Source organism: Falco punctatus (assembly GCF_963210335.1).
Source record: "Falco punctatus genome assembly, chromosome: 4".
NCBI classification, from domain to species: Eukaryota; Metazoa; Chordata; class Aves; order Falconiformes; family Falconidae; genus Falco; species Falco punctatus.
In genome coordinates, this window is record NC_137583.1 from 6,892,227 (window position 1) to 6,911,247 (window position 19,021).

Consider the following 19,021-nt stretch of genomic DNA (forward strand, 5'->3'; position numbering starts at 1 on the left):
TTTTGGATTAACCAGGTTTGAGTGTCCCATCAAGACTCTTGTTAGGATTTTATTTCAAGTAATTCTGGCTGTTGCTGATCCAAGTTTTCTCAAGTCCATGGTACGTGCATGCTTGTGTGTGAGTAAAGAATTCTTTTTATATTGTCCTGTGTATTGCAAGTTGTGCCTGGAAGGTGATAAGAACAGTGTTGCTGAAAAATATGGTTGCAAATTGAGCCATAAGGAGTATGAACAGTAAACCTTGAAAAACATGTGACGCATTGGGAACAAGCTGAGTGGATATGATAAGATTGAGCCAGTCCCAGGTGCCCGCACATAAATTGCTTTGAAAATAAATAGCAAGCCTTTATTTAATACTGGAAGCTAACCTGGTTCAGGACTCTCTTTTATGTAGCTGTGTAATAAAGGAAATTAGACCAGTAATACGGAAAAAGCATCTTTTATACAATAAAATTAGAAACCAGGATAGAAATTTTAATACCACAGTCTGCATGAAAAATTAAGTTATAGCAACCTCTCAAGGGGCCTCTGACATAAAATTTACAAAGAGCTATTTAAACAACCAGAACAGATAGCATTATATTTAATTAACACGCATTCATGTCTTTGACCTGGGGGATAAATGCTGCCTCTCACGCAGGCTGCCAGCTTTACAGACCTTCCACCTTTCTAAAATTTGATGGTGCAGTTGCACAGAGGAGATTTAATTCTAATCCTCCTCCACATCTTGTTGGCTCAGTCTGAGATACTGAGGATCATTTACAGAAGTTTGAAGCCCCCCTCTTGGCTGCAAATGCACTAAATAGGAGTGGTGTTTCAAAAAGGCTGGGTACTGAACGTCATGTAACAAATGGGATCTGATTAATTGATAACGTGACATTTTCTGATTAATAAACTAAACCTCATATTCCTTTTGCTTACTGCATTTTCCAGCAAGTCTAATTCGACTGTCATACAAAGAAATAAAACGACAGCTGCTGCAATGCAGTAGGATCTGGTGATCCTGGGTAGATTCCCAGTCTCTGTCAGGCCTCGGAGACGTGGTGGTCTCCCACGGTTGGTCTTCCCTGTGCCAAGAGGGATCAGAAATCCAGTGCAGAAGTCTGGCCGTGCAGATTATCATCTGTTAAAGGAGGCAGCGTAGGAGAGACAGGAAAAGAAACAGAGGAGAATGTGCTGAATTATCCAGCAGCATGAATAACCGGTGTGGCTGAGCTCAGGTTAAGGTAAGCGCGATGAAAGCCTTGGACAAAAATGGTGAGGGAGGGTGAGCCCTTCGGGAAGTCTGCGCAGCTCTCAACAGGGAGGGTTCAAATTCAGTTTCCGTGGGGTGATTTTGGGGAGGACTGTGATTTAATCCTCATTCTTGGTGCAAAGCACCAACACCCAGTAAGGGATGAGGGAGTTCCTCTGGACCAGTCATCCTGCCAGTGCCTGTTGCATGCAGATTTTTGTGCCTTTCTGGGAAGAAGCTGGGGCGGGTCATAACCAGAGCACAGGTATGGTTTTGTAGCTGTGTATGAAGTCTGAAGTGGGAGCTCGTCTCCACTGACTACGATAAAAGTTTTGCTCTAGGGAAGAATTCACCAGCACATAACAGATGACTGGCCTTTTTCTACCCTTCCAAAGCTGGGACAGAACTGCTGCAGCCCTGTGCCAGGAGTACAGGCTGGGCACCTACACGCTTCCTCTACCAAAACTTTTCAGTACTTCCCAGGCTTGCTGCAGTTCTTTCAGCAGGCAGCATCCTTGGGCGCACAACAGTGGGGAAACAATCAACGAAAGATCTGTTCTTTCCACAAAATCATTCTGAAATCTGCAGTAGAATTGTCCCCTCTAATGCTGGAGTGGTGAGCGGCATTCCTCGTACCTAAGTATTGCTGTTTGTTCATGACGACTATCGACGGCTGCTGCCCGAGTTGAAATTTTCCATGCTTGATATCTGTATTGGCCTGACTGCTACAATTTGGAAAGCTTTCAGGAGAAATGCTTTGCTAATTCTCAATTTCCTGCTGTGGCTGCTGCAAATGAACACGAGACCACTGTTCTTAGATGCTGAGCTGCGTTCTGGGCTGACAGCAGATGAACTCCCTGAAGAAGGAACGGACGCGCTCAACCCTAGAGCTGGCAGGGGCTCAGCAGCATTTAAAACGAAAGCTGTGTTCCTGGCTTGCTCCCAGTGCGTAGCAGCAGCAGCAGCGTGTTTCCAGTGCTGGCCTGAGCTCCGAGCCGAGGGAGAGTTCTTGCTTCCTCCCATTGCCCACCACCGCAGCAGACAGATGGGGGAGGATGGGGAGGAAATAGGGACACGAGTGCCAGAAAGATGGTGGGAAAGAGATCGCTGGGGAAGGCAAAAAGCACAGAACTAGGAGTCAGCAGGGATAAAACTGAGAAACCAAATGAAGACCTTGGCCACTGAAGATTGGGTGTAAATAAAAATTGATACTAGATCACCCAGTGTGCTCAGTACTGGAATGGCTGGGCACTGGGGCCTTACAGCTAGTCTTACTTCCAGCATTAGTGAGAGACTGGCAAAATCATGGAATAACAAAGGATCAGCACTAGCAAACACACTGTGGAATGAAAAATACACACAGTTCAGATTTCTAAATGTCAAGTCTCATCTGTCGTAACAGATCTGTGTTGCCTGAAATGATACAATGCCAGCTTGGAGAAGGATTTTATTCCTGCGCTGGTCACAAAGAACAGTGACATACAACTCCCTGACACCAGACTTCTTGTGAGCAACTGCAGCCTGTCTCGCTCTGTGTTTACCTAGCTGGAGACACCCAAGACAAATATCTTCCAGAGATGCCTGGTACTCTCTGCTGCAAATGGGAAACACTGCTGCAAAATGAGCAAGAGATCTGAAGTGAAAAAATGGACCTCGATTCACTAAGGTCTGTGAAACACACTTGCTGCTGTTACAGGAGTGCTTAAGCCAAGCCACAGGCAGTTTTCACACCAGGCTCCCAAGTACCGAGAAGTAACTAGGGCACAAGCTCGCTCTTAAAAAACCCAAAGATACTGAAAAACTTACTTGTTCTATAGAAGCCAAGCACAAGAGAGATCCAGAAGGCTCAAGAAGTAAAGGCAGGTAGAGCTAAAGCTCAGCAGTTCTCAGAATCCAGCTTTTTGTTGATGCTTTATTCTTTAATGTATTGCTACAGTCAGGATTTACTTCAGTGCAACAATCTGTGACTGGAAAAAGAAGCTTGTGCAGGAGTCTTTGAACTTGGGCTCTACCTTGGAACCAAAGTTAAAATCTAGGTTCTTATTACTCCTGAAATGGAAGATTTTTCCAAGTAATTCATTTGCTGTCAAAATACACAGCAGCACGGTGACATCATTAATTCTCTGACAGTTTTTCTTGTCTCCTGAAAACACAAGTAGCGCTAGTCCTCCAGATCAAGTCCTTCCTTGGAAGACACAACACGAAGTACAGCAGTTACCCTGTACTTGCAAGTTTGAGTACCTGCACTGTAACATCTTCAAAACAGCCATCTCTCTTTAGTTGATGAAAACTTAATTCTGTGGGAAAAGGCTGCTGGAAATTAGCACAGGAATGCACATTAAATATACAAACTGCCTTGGGTTTGGTTTTAGGCTGATCTTAAGAATCAGCTTCTTTGTGGAACCCTTGGGATATACACATACCATCAGAAATTAAAAAAAAATGCATTAATATAGGATGCTCACTGATTATATTGCAGCAGTCATCCTAGTGCACAGTCATGACTTGTTCCCATGCACCTAAGAGCTAGTGTCACTGTGTTAGGGAGTGAAGGCTGTGCAGGGTACAGCAGTTGGCTCTCTCCTTTTTTTTCTTCTTTGGGGAGACAGGAGTCCTGCAAACAGAATTCGGGTTTGCTGGGACTGCCATTGCATGTTCCTCTGAACTTGCGCCTGTACACATGGGACTTTTTTCCCCCAATGCCCTCAGGTCAATTCATTGTTAGAGTAGCAACGAGTATTACAGCATTTGCAGGCACTGGAGCCTGAATGCATGGATGACTTTCCAAACAGCGTGGGCTGAGTAAACACTGAGCAGTAAGTCTGTCCTCTTTTTACCTAGTTTAAATTGTGCCACATCGGGAAGAAAACAAATCAGATGCCAGCGTACATTCTCTCATTACAAAAGAAACTATTATTTCTAATATTCTTTCTCCATTATTTCTAATGCGCTGAGATACTATGTATGCAATATGTAACATTTCTTTCCCCTTGGTCTTGTTGCAAGAATGGTGTCTCATCAAGCAAAGAAAAGCAGTAGCCAGACTGTTTATTCTGTGTAGTTTATTTAGAAGTACTAAACAAACATTAAATAAGTGGCAGAGGCCTAAATACAATGAGCTTCTTGCTACTGTATTTGGCTTAAATACAAAATATTAAGGATAGGAAGTAGATTGAAGAAGAATAAAACTTCCAAAACCATCTGAGAGTGTATTACACAGACTTGCAGATTACAGTTTATCTTGCAGAGACAAAATCTTCTCCTACAGTCCACGTGGCAGTAACACTTCTTTGGTATTAATACAATTGAAGCATTCAGGACCTGTCCCTTGAAACATTTCTGCTAAAATTCATTTTTTTCCATCCTTGCCTCGTACTGTCTTTCAGATCGTTTCCTACGGTAAACATCATCTGCCAGAAAAAGATTTTTTTTATATATTAGCATTTTCCAAGTGCAAGACACTATTAAATGCCTGAAGCCTTTCATTTCTTTTTAAACTCTTCCAGTTTTCTCTTGCAGACACTGACTGACAGGCAACTGAAAATTCAAGCCAACACAAATCCTTGTTACCATTTAAAAATAGCTCATGTTCTCCCTCCCATCCAGGCTAAAGTTCTTCACATCAGTCCTGATGAAATGTTTTTATAGGAAAACTAAGTTTCCAAGTCAATTCCTTGTCTACTTTCCCATGAGGGTGATTAAAAGTACAAATGCCTAAACTAGCTGAAGCGGAAGGGAAATTAAATGAGAGGCACAAAGTCAATGCCTGGGGACTGCCAGCAGGGCTTCAGTATTTTAGCTTTATTTTTTTAATAAAGAAAACAGGAATGTAACCACCCTCATAGACTTCCTAGTTGTTCTTCCTGCCCGAGGCCCCCCGATCACTCCTAAATATCTATCACCAAATTAAATCTGTCAGAAAAAAAAAGGTTATCAGTTGTGTGTTGTCATTTCACACGGACCATGGAGCAGCAATAAGGCTAAACCGCACAATTATTACTGCAACATAGTATCATTTAGCCATAGCAGTTATTTTTTTGAGATAAGTCTCAAGCTGAAATATCATAGCTGCTACACAGATGTTGTGCTTTAGCTTCTAACTGGACTTTATTGCCCTGCAGGTATGCTTCGGGAATCAACTGAACCACCCCACAAACCCCAGCCTTCAGAAGCCGGCAGAGCAGCAGTTCTGTTTGCAGTGAGTTTGTCAGCTACGAAAACTGTATCAAACCGGTTTATTCTCCAGGAGACTCAGCTAGATTTCCCATGAAACATATGGTAGGGCCGATCCTTTTCCCCCAAGTACAGAAACATTTCTAGCACAGTTCCTGAAAGGGAGGAATGCCACATTAAAACTGAAGGCTTTAACTGCTGGAAACAGCGCCATGAGCCAAGTTCCTGCGACTCGTTTTCCCGCTTTCTAATTGACACGGTCACATTCGGACTGACCTACACCGACATTCTGACAACCCTGGCGAGTTTTTTCAGTGTAAAAAAAAAATAATAATTTTAATTTCGTATTCGAAACCCAGCTGCGTTTTTTTGTTGGCTTCTGCCCGGTGTGTTCCGCCGGGGGGGGCAGAGCGGGGGTGCCAGGCCCGCGGGAGGGCCGGGGGCTGGCCGTGGCCGTGCCCCTTGCAGCCCCCGGTGAGCCCCGGTGTGCCCCCCGGCCTCCTGCCGCCCCGCGGGCCCTCACTTACAGAAGGTCTCCTTGCCGATGCGGACGTTGATCATGAACCACTCCATGGCTCCCCCCAGCAGGAAGAAGAAGGGCAGGAACCGGTAAACGCCGAAGCGCCGCTTCCCGGGCACCAGCTGCAAGAGGCGCTTCACCCTCCTGCTGACCAGCATGGCCGGGCCCGGCGCCCTCAGCTCGGCGGGGAAGGAAACGGGGGGAGGGCGTGTGAGCGACGGGACGGGACGGGGCGCACAGCGGCCCTCGGCGCCCCGCGGCCAAACCGCCCCCGGCAGCCCAGCCCGGCCCGGCGCGGGGCCGCAGCCCCAGCCGCCCCGGAGCAGGGGTCAAACCAAGCCCGGACTCGCCCCCGCCACCATGGCAGCCCTCGGCCGCCCCCGGCCCGGCCCCCACGCAGCCAATCAGCGCCGCGCCCCCGCGCCCCTCACCTCCAGCGCGGGCCGCCCGGCCCCCCCGGCAACCGAACGGGAAGGTCGTCTCGGCGCTCACGTGACAGCGCTCGGGGCGGCTCGCCTCGCCTGATTGGCCAGGGTGGAGCGGGACCGAGGCCGGGGGCGGGGCCGCAGTGAGGAGCCACTGCCCCTCCCCGCCCCTCTCCCCATCGCCCCCCGCCCGAGGGGCCGGAGCGCGGCGAGCGGAGCCCGCCCGGGCCCCGCCGCCCTCCGCCCCCCTCCGTGGGCGGGCGCTGAGCGCCGCCCCCCGGCTCCCTCACCGAGGCGCGCCCGGCCCCCTCGCACACGGGGCGGCGGGGATTGGCCGGCCGGCGGGTGCCGCCGCGGGCCGGGGCGGCGGGGCGCGGAGCGGAGCAGCGGGGCCAGCCCCGGCCGAGCGCGGGCTGCCCGAGGCTGCGGCGGGACCATGGCTGCGCTGGGCATGGCGGCGCTGAGGAGGGGCGGCGGCGCGGCCCCCCGGCTCCTCGCCGTGGCCGTCTCCTGCCAGAGCTGCCGCCCTAAAGCCAGCCAGTGCCCCGGGGACGGCGGGCACGGGCAGCCCAAGGAGCAGCACCCGCCGGCCGCCGGCAGAGCCCGGCGCGGCGCCGAGCCTGGCCCCGCCGCGGGCAGCCAGCCCCTCCCGGCCGAGGGCGCCGACACCAAGACCTACTTGTGGGCCAGGTACCACGAGATGAAGAAGCTGGTCTACGGTAAGGGCCGCCTCGGCCGCCGGCTGCCACGTCCCGCCGCGCTCGGCCTCTCTCCTTGTTTTTTCTCCCTCCCCCCCCTTTGCATCTCGGCGCCTTCCCCGCGCTGCGGGACTGGGGACGTGCCCGTCGCTGTGCAGCCGCCGGGCTGGAAGCCCTCTCCCTGGCAATGCCTGCCGCCGCCGCCGGGCCCTCGGGGACTGTTATTTCTACCGAAACACGGCCCTGATCATCCTCTCCCCGTCCTGGGCTTCCCTCTGGGAAGATGCCTGGTCTCAGCGTTGCAGGACGTGCAGAGTGGGGATCTTGACGACTGGCCTCCCTGACACGAGTGTCATCGTGGCAAATGGGCTAAATAAAGGGCTTGTTGCATTTGTCTCTAATTTGCCATGTGGAAACGAGGTTAGACTAGGACAGCATCACTGTCTAGTGATGCTGACTGAGATGGTGAGGAGTCCAGGGTCCAGCTTGTAACTCAAGGTTGGCAGAAGGGTGAGCATGGAGAAGGCTGATGCTGTAGCTGCTAGGATGTCTCCTGATCCTGAGCTTAGTTTGTGTTACAGATGCAAAACACCTTTTACTCATGTGCATGCATGTGTATTTTTGGTCCTTAGACCAAGAAATTACTGGCTTGGTTGGGTACATTGAAATCTTGCTAAGCAAGGGGAAAACTCATGTCACCAGCCACATCTGTCCATGTGTAAAACAGGGCTGTGGCCTTTTTGGCAGCAGCAGACCTTCACTGTACTAAACTCGCCTAAAAATGTGAAAAAAATAAGAAAAGCTTTCATGGCAGAAGGGCAGGAAACTTTCCTTGGAATCTTGGAATGCTGAAGGTAAGCACTGTGGAGAGCTAGGAAGTGTGACTTTGTGTCTGCTTTTAAATAGCTCTCAGTTACCTTTCGTTTCTCTAAGGGTTTGAAGAAGGATGGCAGCCAGCCATAGGCATCTGGAAGAACCGTCTCACTGTTCTGAGACTGACAAGTGCTGTCATGTCTTCCTCCCCACCTTCCAGTAGATGAGATTTGACATAAAAATCGAAAGTCCTTCATGATGCAGAAATGTAAAGGAACTGGCCACTGAATCCTTGCATTCCAGCTTTTGCAGGATGTGAGCTCCTTTGCCTGAGCTGTCGAAGGCAGTACAAGGTGCTGACAGAGGACAGTAGCTTCATGTTAAGTCCCTGCTCCAAGACTGAGTTGTGGTTTTAGCACCACTGCTTGAAAGAAGTTCCAGCTTGCAAGACTTGTCATGGTGTTCGGACATTAATAAGGCACTTTTTTTCTTTTCCATAACAGCATTGAAACCATAAATGCGAATTTGTTAATAGGCTGCATCATCATCTCTTCGGAAAATTCTCAGTTTACTGTGTGGCAGATTATGAAGTTTGTGTTCACACAGTTGCACTTTGTTGGGATGCAAAAGATACAGTTATTAATTACTTGAGGTGGAGAACTAATGAGCAGGACTAAAGGTCAAATGAAGCTGGGTGAAGTAGCCCATGTGTTACAGAGCAGACTCTTTACAGACCTTCAGGTAACTATTAGACATGTTGGATAAGGCAGCCCTCGTTTGTTTAAAGAATAGTTGCCCAAACCAAAACTTCAAGACTGTGCTGTTATTCAAGTCCTGTCAAGAAGAGGCATAAACAGATTTGGTCCATGTTGGTTTTTAATTGTTGCTTTGACGACTACACTGAGACGTGCAAAACGTGGCATCAGCCTGTTCCTTTGTTCTTGATTTCAAACTCAGATGTAAAAGTGAAAGTCTATGGTTTGGTTATGGATTTGAAAAAATCATCACATCTCAATACTTATCAGCACTGAGTTTGAGAAGGCTCCTGTGGTGCCACCTTCTCCTTCCTGATCTGAAGCTCCACCTTTAGGAAGTCCTTTGTCCTATATTGTCAGTTACCACTATTGGTTTTGCAGAGATCTCTGCCAGGAGAACTTACGATGTGTCTTCAAACCAGCTTGTGCTTAGGACCTGATTTGTAGAGCAACGTTTCATTTTTGTGCAGAGGGGATTGCAGTGATAAATGCTGACCAGGTTGGACAGGGCAGGATGTGTAGGACAAGAGCTTCTGTGCAGTAAAGCTCAGCAGTGGTACAGGTTTGGTGGCCAGAGCCCAGGCACCAGAAGTTCTCAACTTTATAGAAGCATGTCTGTGTTCTGCCAGGCTTGAGTGTGGTGATACAAACAACAGCACAACATAGCTATACAAAAGGTGCTGCTGAGGTAAAACCTACCGTTCGTGTTGACTCAGGAGAAGCCATGCTCTTCATTATTCCCCCTGTCTTTTGCAACACTGACTCTTAGGACCAAATTTCATTACCTGTAAGAGTTTGAGGCTACTACTTCCACCTAATGTGCTTTTATTAGGTTTTTTTTCCTTCTCTGCCAAAAAGAAAACTATAATCGCATTTGTCAGAAGGATGGTGTCGAGCAAGACTTGTTGTATTCTGATTTGATGATATCTGAAGTGTCAAGGAAGGCTGATACGCTTTCTCAGTAAGCAGTGCTTGAAGTCTTGCACTCTAGGAAGCATCCAATCCTGAAACTCAGTGGAACGGGCAAGTGAGCGAGGATTTGGCTGTAAGCAAGTGTATATGTTTTTTCCTAGATCTTTCAAACTTGTAAACGTGGCTACAAAACAGCTTTCCTAAGGAAACTTTAAAATAACTTATTGCCTCTGCATGACAAGCTTGATCATGGTTAAGTGTGAGAATTACTGAGGATAGAGACAAGTTTGCAGACAGCAAGAACTTGATTAAGCATTGGTAATACTGAGGGTGTAGCTCGGAGGTAGTCCTTACTCTTTTTAGGTCGTGTAGATCCAGAGATACCTTTGCATCTAAATAATGCAAACTGCAGTCAGCGACATGTGCCCATTACATGTGGAAGTGGGAGAGATGACACCCCTGTGTGATCATTGCATTAGTGATTTTGGTGTGGTGCAGAGGTGTTTTTTACAGTTCAGCACATTTTGGTTCTGTTTGTGTTGCTAATTTCAAGCAGGCACAAAGATTGAAGCACTCACTCCTTGTCAAACTAGTAAACTAGTCTAGTGCTATGATAATAAATGCCCTGCAAATTGCTTAGGGAGTGTGCATGTCTCACGGGTTGTGGCACCTATGGATTGAGCTGGGACTGGGAATGACAATTAGCAACCAGAACTGGAGGTGTGACCAGTTATGTTAACTTCCCAATCCTGCTTTCCCTAAATGTAAACACTTTTTCTTGTAAAGAACTCCTATAGCAGCATTTGTCTAGTGCCTTTGTGTATATAAAAAATGTAATGTTGGCATGAAGCAATATTTTTTAATACTACTTTTGCTTGGTGTTCATTCACTTTTGGTGAGAAATGCCAAAATATTTAGGCATAATGGCATAAATTCAAGAGTATGCTCCAGAGTAATTTTCAGCACTCTATTAATATGGTTCCTCTGTCATTTAATGTTCTTTTAAGTAGTATTTCCCTCTCCCTACCCTCTTGGTAGAGGTGTCTTCAGCGGGTTGGAGGGCTTTGCAGGAAATGGTACAAAACAACACTTAAAAAAGGATAAAGAGGTACTCGGAAGGGAGAAAAACTGGCAGTTTGTCTTTAGAAAGCAAGTCAGTGTGAGCAAAGGGAACTTTTTGATTCATGAAGAATGTGGAGGATGGTGGCCATCTGCTTTTCAGTATCATTCCTTTTCTTGCTAGTCTTACAAAGAAATTAGTGTGATGTCTGCTGTGCTAGACCTCTGGGAGTACAAAGGGTGTGAGAGGTGGGTGTGAGTTGCCTTTCTTTTGTGTGTGTGTATTATTCTTCACTAACATGCTGCATCTGAGGCTGAGAGAAATGGAGTGTTTCCTGCATGATGCTATTGGTACCCCTGAGAGCTCAGAAAAGCATGGGACGTGCTTGGCACTGGAGCTTTTTCACATCAGAAAGGGCCATATGGTGTCTTGGCATCTCTAACCATTGCTCACAGTTAATTACCTGCTTTTGTTTCCGTCTCTGCTGTCATGTTGGAAATAGAGTGTTATTGCTTTCTAACAATGTGGGCTATTGCCTGGGAAGAGACGCTTGTGCTGTCATGAAGATATTCTGGTTTTAAGCAGCTGTTCAGGGCCCTTAAAGTGGTAAGGTGAAGGCAATGTGTGTTCACCTTGTATTTACACCCACGTGTAAAAAATGCATGAGATCAAACACGCTTTCTTGTGGTCTGCCTTTGTTGCTGAGTTTCATCATGTACCATGGATATGCAGACACTTCCCTTAAAACCATCAGAGTTGCAAACCGGAGCAAATTGTGCAAGTGTGCAGATTCCAGGGGTTTCTATCTATTGCAAGAGCAGTTTTTTTTCCTACTGTCCTCAGATGTACGCATGGTGGTTCTCCCTTAGATCATACTTCCTGGGTGAAGTGCTGAGTAGACAGTGACTAACTTTTGGTATCATCTCCCTTTTCCAGTTAGGACCCAGATGGAAAGAATAGTTGGGATTATATTTTTTTAATAAGCAAAAATGGATTTAATTTTGGTTTTTTTCTTACTGTAATTTATTGTATCTGTCCAGCAATCTGTTACGGTGTCTTGGCAGAGGAAAAACCGAAAGCTATCATTCTTGAAAAATGGCATCTCTGTGGGCTTCTGGAGGTGTCATCGGTTTGTTATGACCTGACAATTGCCATGCAAACTGAGGCAAAGATCCCAGGCAGAGAGGAAAAAAAAATGCAGAGCAAACCAACCAAACAAAACCCCAAACTTCTTAAAACCTGGCTCAGGAAGGCAGGCATGGTTGGGCTCTGGTATAGAAACTGATCTTGCATGTGTTCCCAGCTTCTGTCTCTTCCCTGCCCTAGTTTGAGCCTGCGGAGAGACTGTGTGAACTTAAAGAGGAGATGGACGCCTGCCGCTTTATTGAGGAGGGTGCTGCAAATGGACATTTACACTGAGCCAAATGTGCAGCGTGAGTCCCTGGACTGAAACCCAGAGTTTTTTCCTCCTCTCTAGCAGATCAGTGACTTTGAAACTACTGTAAATTTAAGATGGAGGATGACGGCGTGGAAAGAGCAAGCTGTGTTGGTCTGGTGACCGTGATGTGTGGATAGGAAGCACAGCAAGGTGTGGGGTGCTCCGGCAGGTGTGCGTAGGGAACACGCTGTGTGTGAGGCAATGGTGATAAAGTGTTTTGGCTAGCATATGCAGCCTTTTTTGGCTCTTACGAAGTTAAGAGAGAACATGCTGTGTAAGTTAGTGACAAAAATATTTGAGTGGGGTGAAATGGTCTGGGAAGGAGACTGTCAGCGAACAGTGGAGAGGCTCTGTACGTTTGAGGCTGGCAGGGAGGAATATTGCTTCATCCAGTGGGTCTAAATATACATCATAAATCATACTGTGACAGTTTCTGCTTATGCTTCTGATCACAGATAAGACTCACTTCATGCGCTTGGCAAATCTTAGGCTACCCTTTCCTTGTTACAAAATCATACTGCTCCCTTAGCTTTTCCTGACTGTAGTTTTGCAAAAGTTGTGGCTGGCATATGTTGTTGAATCTAGATGGGTCTCATGTCTCCTAGGAAAGGAGAGATGAGATTCAGGCAACGATATTTTGTGCTGCTCTCAGTCTATCAAAATGTGTTGTCATAAATGTTTGCAGATGGTGAATGTTGGAAGAGCTTGACCTCTCTGTAGGGATACAGTAGCAGCAAGTGGGTTGCAAATAGTGCTTTCATTAGAAGAGGAAAACTCTGGGTATTTGCACCGTGATGTGATTATGGTTGTGTCAGTTTCCTTGTGAGGAAGAAAAATAACACCCTGCAAATCCCAGAGTATGCTTAGAAAAAGATCTTCCCACAAGTTATCTGGAGGTGAGGGCAGGAAGCGGAGCTCTGTTTGTTTATGGAGCAAGGAGCATTTATGATGAGAAGATGAAAGTTGTGATCATCTGAACCCTATTTATGTTTCCAGTCTTTTAAAAATCCCAGTGGGAAGTACTCTGATTGTGTCCGCTGTCTTCAGCCTCTTCCAGAAACTTTGCCACCAGCAGAGTCACTGAAAGAGAGCTCTTGTTCCTGCTGCGTAGCCAGTAAGTCAGCCCTTCTGCCTTAAAATACTGCTTGCTTTTGTAGTAATTCCTCTGTAGTTGATCTGGTGAATTGCATCTGAAGACCAAAGTAAAGTCAGTTAGGAGAGAGGGATGGGTATGTTTTGTAATGCATCTCCTCTGAAAAATAACTATTATTATATATCTGGATCCTGTTTCTTTGGTCACCTTTTTGGATTAGTGCTTGAAAATGTACTTTGGACTTTAACCTAAATTCTGTAATCATTCCAGACAGAGTCTTTATTGGGAATGGCTGGTGTCTCTTTCTAATAATGCTTTTTTTTTGTTCTAGTTTCAGATGAAACTTGGTTTTATAGCAAGGAAGCACTAAAGAACCGGCACAGGGGTTCTTGCTAAAAGCCAAAAGTTAAGGTAGGAAGGGAAAAAAAAAAAAATCCTACCTGCAGATGCTGTGTAGGATCTGGAAAATGTCTACACTTTTCCTATAATTCAGAGGGAAAATTACCCGTCTTAGAGAGGGGAAGGAGATGTTTCCTCCCTTCTCAGTCTCCCAGTGTGGATGTGACTAGGCAATGTACTACAGGGAACTATTTTTGTTGCTCTTTCTCATCTTGCAATGGGCAGCTCTTGTGGGGCAGGAAGCCTGGGGAGGATCTGTTCCTGTCTCTCCCACTGTACTGCAGCTAAAGCTCTCTGCTCTCTAGACTAGCTCTGAAAAAAAGGCGTACAGGTAGTTCAGCTTCCAGGTGACTTAACCTCCGTTTTCCCAGTGCTCTGGGGAGCAAAATGTTGTTCACAAGCATCTTGAAGAGTAGCCCTGTTTTGAAGTGACAAACCACACGCAACATCTGAGGTTTCCACAGCTGTTTATCAGAGGAAAGCAGAGAACTTGTTGCTATCAGCATTACGTGCTCCAAGAGCGTAGCTTAGTGTGGTTTTTTTTTTTACGTTTTGTTGGTGTTTGTACAAAACATTGTTTTATCCAGCCCATTAATAATAATAAAAAAAAGCCCAAACAGTACCTGCAGGATTGCTCTGTGAAGTCTGGCTGCTTCTGTGAGAAACAAAAAATGCCAAAAGACAAACCTCAAAATTCCTAATTTGAAGTCATCTAGACTTTTTAAAGAAGAGAGTTAACCTGTTTGTCTCCAGCAAGTTTTGTGAGGAGCGGGTGTTTTTCTGGTGATACATTGCAGCTACCTTTCCCATTGCTGAGCCTGCCTGAACTGCAGCTGCTGTGAGCTAGAAATCGGACACTTCGGAATCTGGTCTGCTTTGCTTCATGTAGGCCAGAGACCCCAGGACATTGTTTTGCATCTTCCTGACACAAAAGGTCAGTTTTACTGTGGAAGTGGTTAGCACCATCAACAGAGGCAGCCAGCGCTTTCACAGTGTGTTTTTTTCACGGGGAGGATTATTTGAGGGAGTTAATGGCAGGAGCCTTCGACAGCAGCACTGTGCTCCTTTGCTGCTGCTGTGTGGTACTTCCAGCTGCTGCCAGGTCCAGAACAAAAAGTTGACATTTCAGTGATTCTCTCAGTTTCTCTAACCTCTCCCCTTTCCCTTCTCTTAGACCTCCTTCCACCAGGAGTCTGCAATCTCCTCAACCCGGCCGCTATCTACGCTAACAATGAGATCAGCCTGGGAGATGTGGAGATATACGGCTTTGACTACGATTACACATTGGCACAGTATTCTAATTTACTACACTCTATGATTTTCAACACCGCCAGAGACATACTAATAGAGCAATTCAAGGTAACGATGTGCTAAGAATTTCCACTCAATTAAGCTTGCTGCTTTTGTTGGGATGCCCCAGACTGCTTGCAAAATGGCATTCTGCGCATGTGTCTATTACTTGTTTTATTGAGATAAATTCTGTGTCTCATGATCTTTGATTGCAGAAAGTTTTGTCTGCCCATGGAATCGGCTTCCTTTGAGACAACTTACTGTGCTCTATATTCCTGAGGTTTTATAAATATGTAGCAGGAACCTTAGTCTAGAAAGGTCTGGTCTGTTTTACTTAACTATGGGAATGATGCCTACAGAATTGCTGGTTTGAGGTACACATGGTGGATAAACATGAACCGTGGGCCAACACTGAAACCGTACAGGACTTGACATGTGTAAGTCAGTATAGATGACACTGTATAGAATGCCCCATAATGGGCACCCTGATTGCAGTAGGTGACTGGTCTGTGCATTTTCTTTTCATCATGTCTTTCTTTTTAGAGGGACTCTGCAGTGTTGTTGCTTTGCCAAATATATGCATTGACTAGAGCATACTAGATGTGTCCTCACTGCCTGAGCAGATCTGTTACGTTTTAACTAGTGTCTCTTACATGAGAGAAACTAGTTTGGGGATCCTGATCCTTTATGTCTTCCTCCGTTCATCCGTCTTCTTCACTGAAGGGGCAACATGCCAGTGCATCTGTTCCTTGGTTGGTTTACTCCTGGGTTAAGACTATGAGTAAAAGTAATCCAGCTCAACAGGAGAAATAATTTTGTTGGTAACCCAATGCTTATGCCTCTAACGATGTCACTGTTTGTCTTCCCAGTATCCAGAAGGGCTTGGGAAGTATGATTACATTCCAGGGTTTGCCATACGGGGACTTCACTATGATGTACAAAAGGTAAGCTGTACAAAGTCCAGTCTCCTGGGCTTTGTCTTCCATTGCGTTATGTTTTTAGTGGAAATACTTTCTGTCATTGCATGCGATAACATTGATCACCAAACTGTCAGTGAGTCCAGGTGGCTGTGCTTTTCATTGTGTGGCTTCTTCTTGCTTATAAACCTTCCAAGGGAGAGATGTCTTTTGTGTTTGCATAGCTTTTAGCAGAATGGGACATCCTGGCTAAGATCTGGTAAACAGCCTTGCCAATTTAAAAGTCAGTTAATTCTACAAGCTAATTAATAGAAAACGTAGCCTTGTTTGTGTGATCATTTCTGTCTTTCATGAAGTTTAAACAACAAACCTCAATCCTGCATCTATGAGTACTTGCCAGGAGCAGAGGCATTATGTCTAACACTAATAATAGAAACGACTTGTCAGGAGAATGCTTTAGGAAGCCTTCCCCACCCCCACCCCAAATAATAGGACTGCCTGGAAAGAGATCCAAGCTACTTAAAATGCATGCTTCTTAGAAGCACGGGCAAGCAAAGTGCAAGCGTTAGCTTTAACCCTTTTCAGTACTCTGGACTGATTCCCTGAAAGCCTGATGCCCAGTGATGTCATGCTGGCTGCTGCAGCCAAGCAGTCAGGTGTAAGCACAGAAGAGAAAGTCGCTTCACTGTAGTAGCTTTTCTTATGCTGAGCTTTGAGCACATTCAGGGAAGCAGGCAGTACAAGCTGGAGTGTATGCGCTGTTCTCCAGCAGTTGGAAGAAAAGAAAATGAAGAAAAAAAACGATATAGAGTTTTCCCATGTCTTTTGTCCTACCTGTGGTGATGGCATGGCAGCAGACTGCTCATGCCTCTGACTTTGTAAAGTGAGGAGTAAATCTATGACAACTTAAGTGTTTTTTTTTCCTGTTTAAATCTCTGGCTGATATATCACAGAAACACAGAGCCTCACCAAGCAGAGCACCCCTTGAGTGAGTAGAGGATGAGAACCCTTCTTTTCTCAGGAGCAGAGTTTGCAAAACACACAAAAACCTGGGTAGTGCCTATCTTAAGTAAATCTTTCAACATATTTGCCTGCACTCCTCACAAACTAGTGGGAGGTCTGCCCACGGTGTAACAAGTTGCAGCAATATGGTATTGTGGTAAAAGAAGGTGCCTGAAGGTTGTGAATGCTCTGTGTAATGAATTACCTTGCACTATGGTAGAAACAGTACAAATAATTTGATGCTCTGTCCTTATTCAAGTTGCAGAGCGATATGGGTTTAGTGTGAGGCTGCTTTCCGTGCCCCGATGATTTGTGTTATGGCGTCAGAATGATGGATGGAGAAGGGATGACTGATGAATAGGGGAGCCTGATAAAAAAATAAATGCAAAGAAAGCTCTTTTACCAGTCTTATGTGCTCTTAAACATCCCTCCTTAAATGTCTGTTGGGGAGAGTAAAAAGTGGTGGAGGGGAGAGCTCTTGTGTGAAGAAAATGACTGGGTGCAGCTGCACTCTAAACCAAAACTTGCCCACTTTGTTCTGCTTAACATGAATGTGACAAGAAATGGATCGCTTGTGCACACAAAGCTCCTTTGGAATGTATGTGGTTTTGAAAAGGAGATAAGAAGAGACTGTCTGAGTTACAGAAACTTTGTTCTCTCTGTTTTTTTAACTGCATCCCTGTCCACAAACTTTGGAGTGTAAGAGACAGTGATATTTTAGCTCACAGAAAGACAGTCTTTTACTGGAGAGGCCAATAAAAAGTCACGGTATGAGTGAGCCTGTGTAGAAGTGGCTGGAGAGTTTAAGTGCAGCTTAAAGTACATAATGTGGGATGTTTATGTTGGATTTTATTTTCTTAATGTCATTTGTGTCAAACTTGAAACTTACATAAGGTTTCAGTGTAAACCTACTCAATTCTAACAGTAAATATCTATGTCTTATCACAGAGTCTTCTCATGAAGATCGATGCTTTCCATTATGTCCAGCTAGGAACAGCGTATAGGTCTGTCAGTTTTGAAAATTATTTTCTAAATGCTCATATATGCAAAAGTGGATTGCTAAATCTGAGTGTATATTTGTGGCAAATGGGGGGGGGGGGGGGCGGGTTTGAGCAGAGCACAGTCTCATCTGGCTTATCCTGTTTGCACTTGCTTCAGATGCTTACTTGGCGTATAATTGCAGGGAGTTTTTTTTCTCAAGCATTTCAAGCCAAGTGTGGGTGGGAAGACCTGGAGCTTTTTGTAATGGTTAATAACACATCTGATCACGTACTCTGCGTGATGTCTGAGTTGCAGCTACAGCACGCCTGGGTTAATGTCTGTGTGCAAACTGTGACTAGGAAAGCACCACTTAGGAAAGCACCACTCCATATGTGGTCCACATATGGCCCTGTCTTCTCCAGGCAGGAGTGTATCCCAGCAGTCATCTGCTGTGCCTTGCCACAAAGCTAAGAGGAGGGTGGTCTGGATGTGCAAACAAAATCTTAAAGCAGCACAGACATATCAATGAAGTAATGATGCATCGGAATCTGGGCTCAGTTTAAGGCCTAGGTTGTCCTATTTTTCCTTTTCTTCTGTTGCTGTGCAAAGAGAGCTGGGCATGCTTTGAAGTGAGTGGCTAAAGCAGTGCAGAGTAGACTTGTCTCCAAAAAGTTGTGAGACTGGAGAAAACCTTGCCCCAATGTGGAGTGGGGTTGGTGTGTAAGAAGCAGTAGAAGCGTCTATTCATAGATATCGGTAGCAAAGCTCCTGTAAATCCATGTTCTATTTCCTGAGCATGGAAGCCAATGTGTGTTTTTTTTCTTGAACTGTGCCCTTTTACTGTTAAGCTTTCAGTTGCAGTAAACACTCAAAGAATATTAAGAAGGGAGTTGCATAATCAGAGAGAATTGGCTTCTTTGAATCGGTTAGGTTTTTGGGGGGCGGAGGGGAGTGGAGAGGGCAGAAGGGGCTAGTACAGCCCCATATTTCACTTCAGCTTCATAAAGAGATTCTTAGTGAAAACACATTTAAACCTTTTTTTTTTCCTCCTACTGTCCTTTTGTAACTATCCTTCTTGGAGTATCCTTTTCCTAAACTGTCCTTTGCTTTTTGAGCACAACTGAGGCAACTTTTAACTTCTTAGAGGCTGTACCATGACTGAATAGGAAAGGAGAAAGAGAAAGTTCCTGACTGCTTGAGTAAACAACCATCAAAAATTGTGCAAGAGGCAAAACCTGCAGCAGTCAGCTAACTTGATGTTCGTGAAGGGTACAGCTCATAGCCATACCTGTGATTATAGTGTTTTGGGGA

The 19,021-nt window shown here is 45.7% G+C and overlaps 2 protein-coding genes across 3 annotated transcripts in view; one reads left to right on the forward strand and one right to left on the reverse strand.

Moving 5' to 3' along the window:
- Positions 1-4,279: 4,279 nt before the first annotated feature.
- On the reverse strand, positions 4,280-6,493 carry UQCC5 (ubiquinol-cytochrome c reductase complex assembly factor 5). 2 transcript variants are annotated; one of them, XM_080386330.1, is made up of 3 exons: positions 6,359-6,493; positions 5,935-6,106; positions 4,280-4,644 (listed from the first exon to the last, which is right to left on the reverse strand). In XM_080386330.1, the coding sequence occupies exons 2-3, from the start codon at positions 6,083-6,085 to the stop codon at positions 4,577-4,579; spliced, it is 219 nt and encodes a 72-aa protein (XP_080242456.1). In that variant the 5' UTR covers positions 6,086-6,106; positions 6,359-6,493; the 3' UTR covers positions 4,280-4,576. The 2 variants fall into 2 exon arrangements, with proteins under 2 accessions (XP_080242456.1, XP_080242455.1); XM_080386329.1 differs by lacking the exon at positions 6,359-6,493 and having other exon boundaries at positions 5,935-6,322.
- Positions 6,494-6,569: 76 nt separating this feature from the next.
- The window catches only part of NT5DC2 (5'-nucleotidase domain containing 2), a 28,787-nt gene continuing 16,335 nt past the window's right edge, over positions 6,570-19,021 (forward strand). Inside the window, exons 1-4 of the mRNA XM_080386309.1 lie at positions 6,570-7,071; positions 14,695-14,879; positions 15,680-15,754; positions 17,678-17,733. Coding sequence (XP_080242435.1) covers positions 6,789-7,071; positions 14,695-14,879; positions 15,680-15,754; positions 17,678-17,733 — 599 coding nt within the window. The 5' untranslated portion in view covers positions 6,570-6,788. The remainder of the gene's footprint in view (positions 7,072-14,694; positions 14,880-15,679; positions 15,755-17,677; positions 17,734-19,021) is intronic.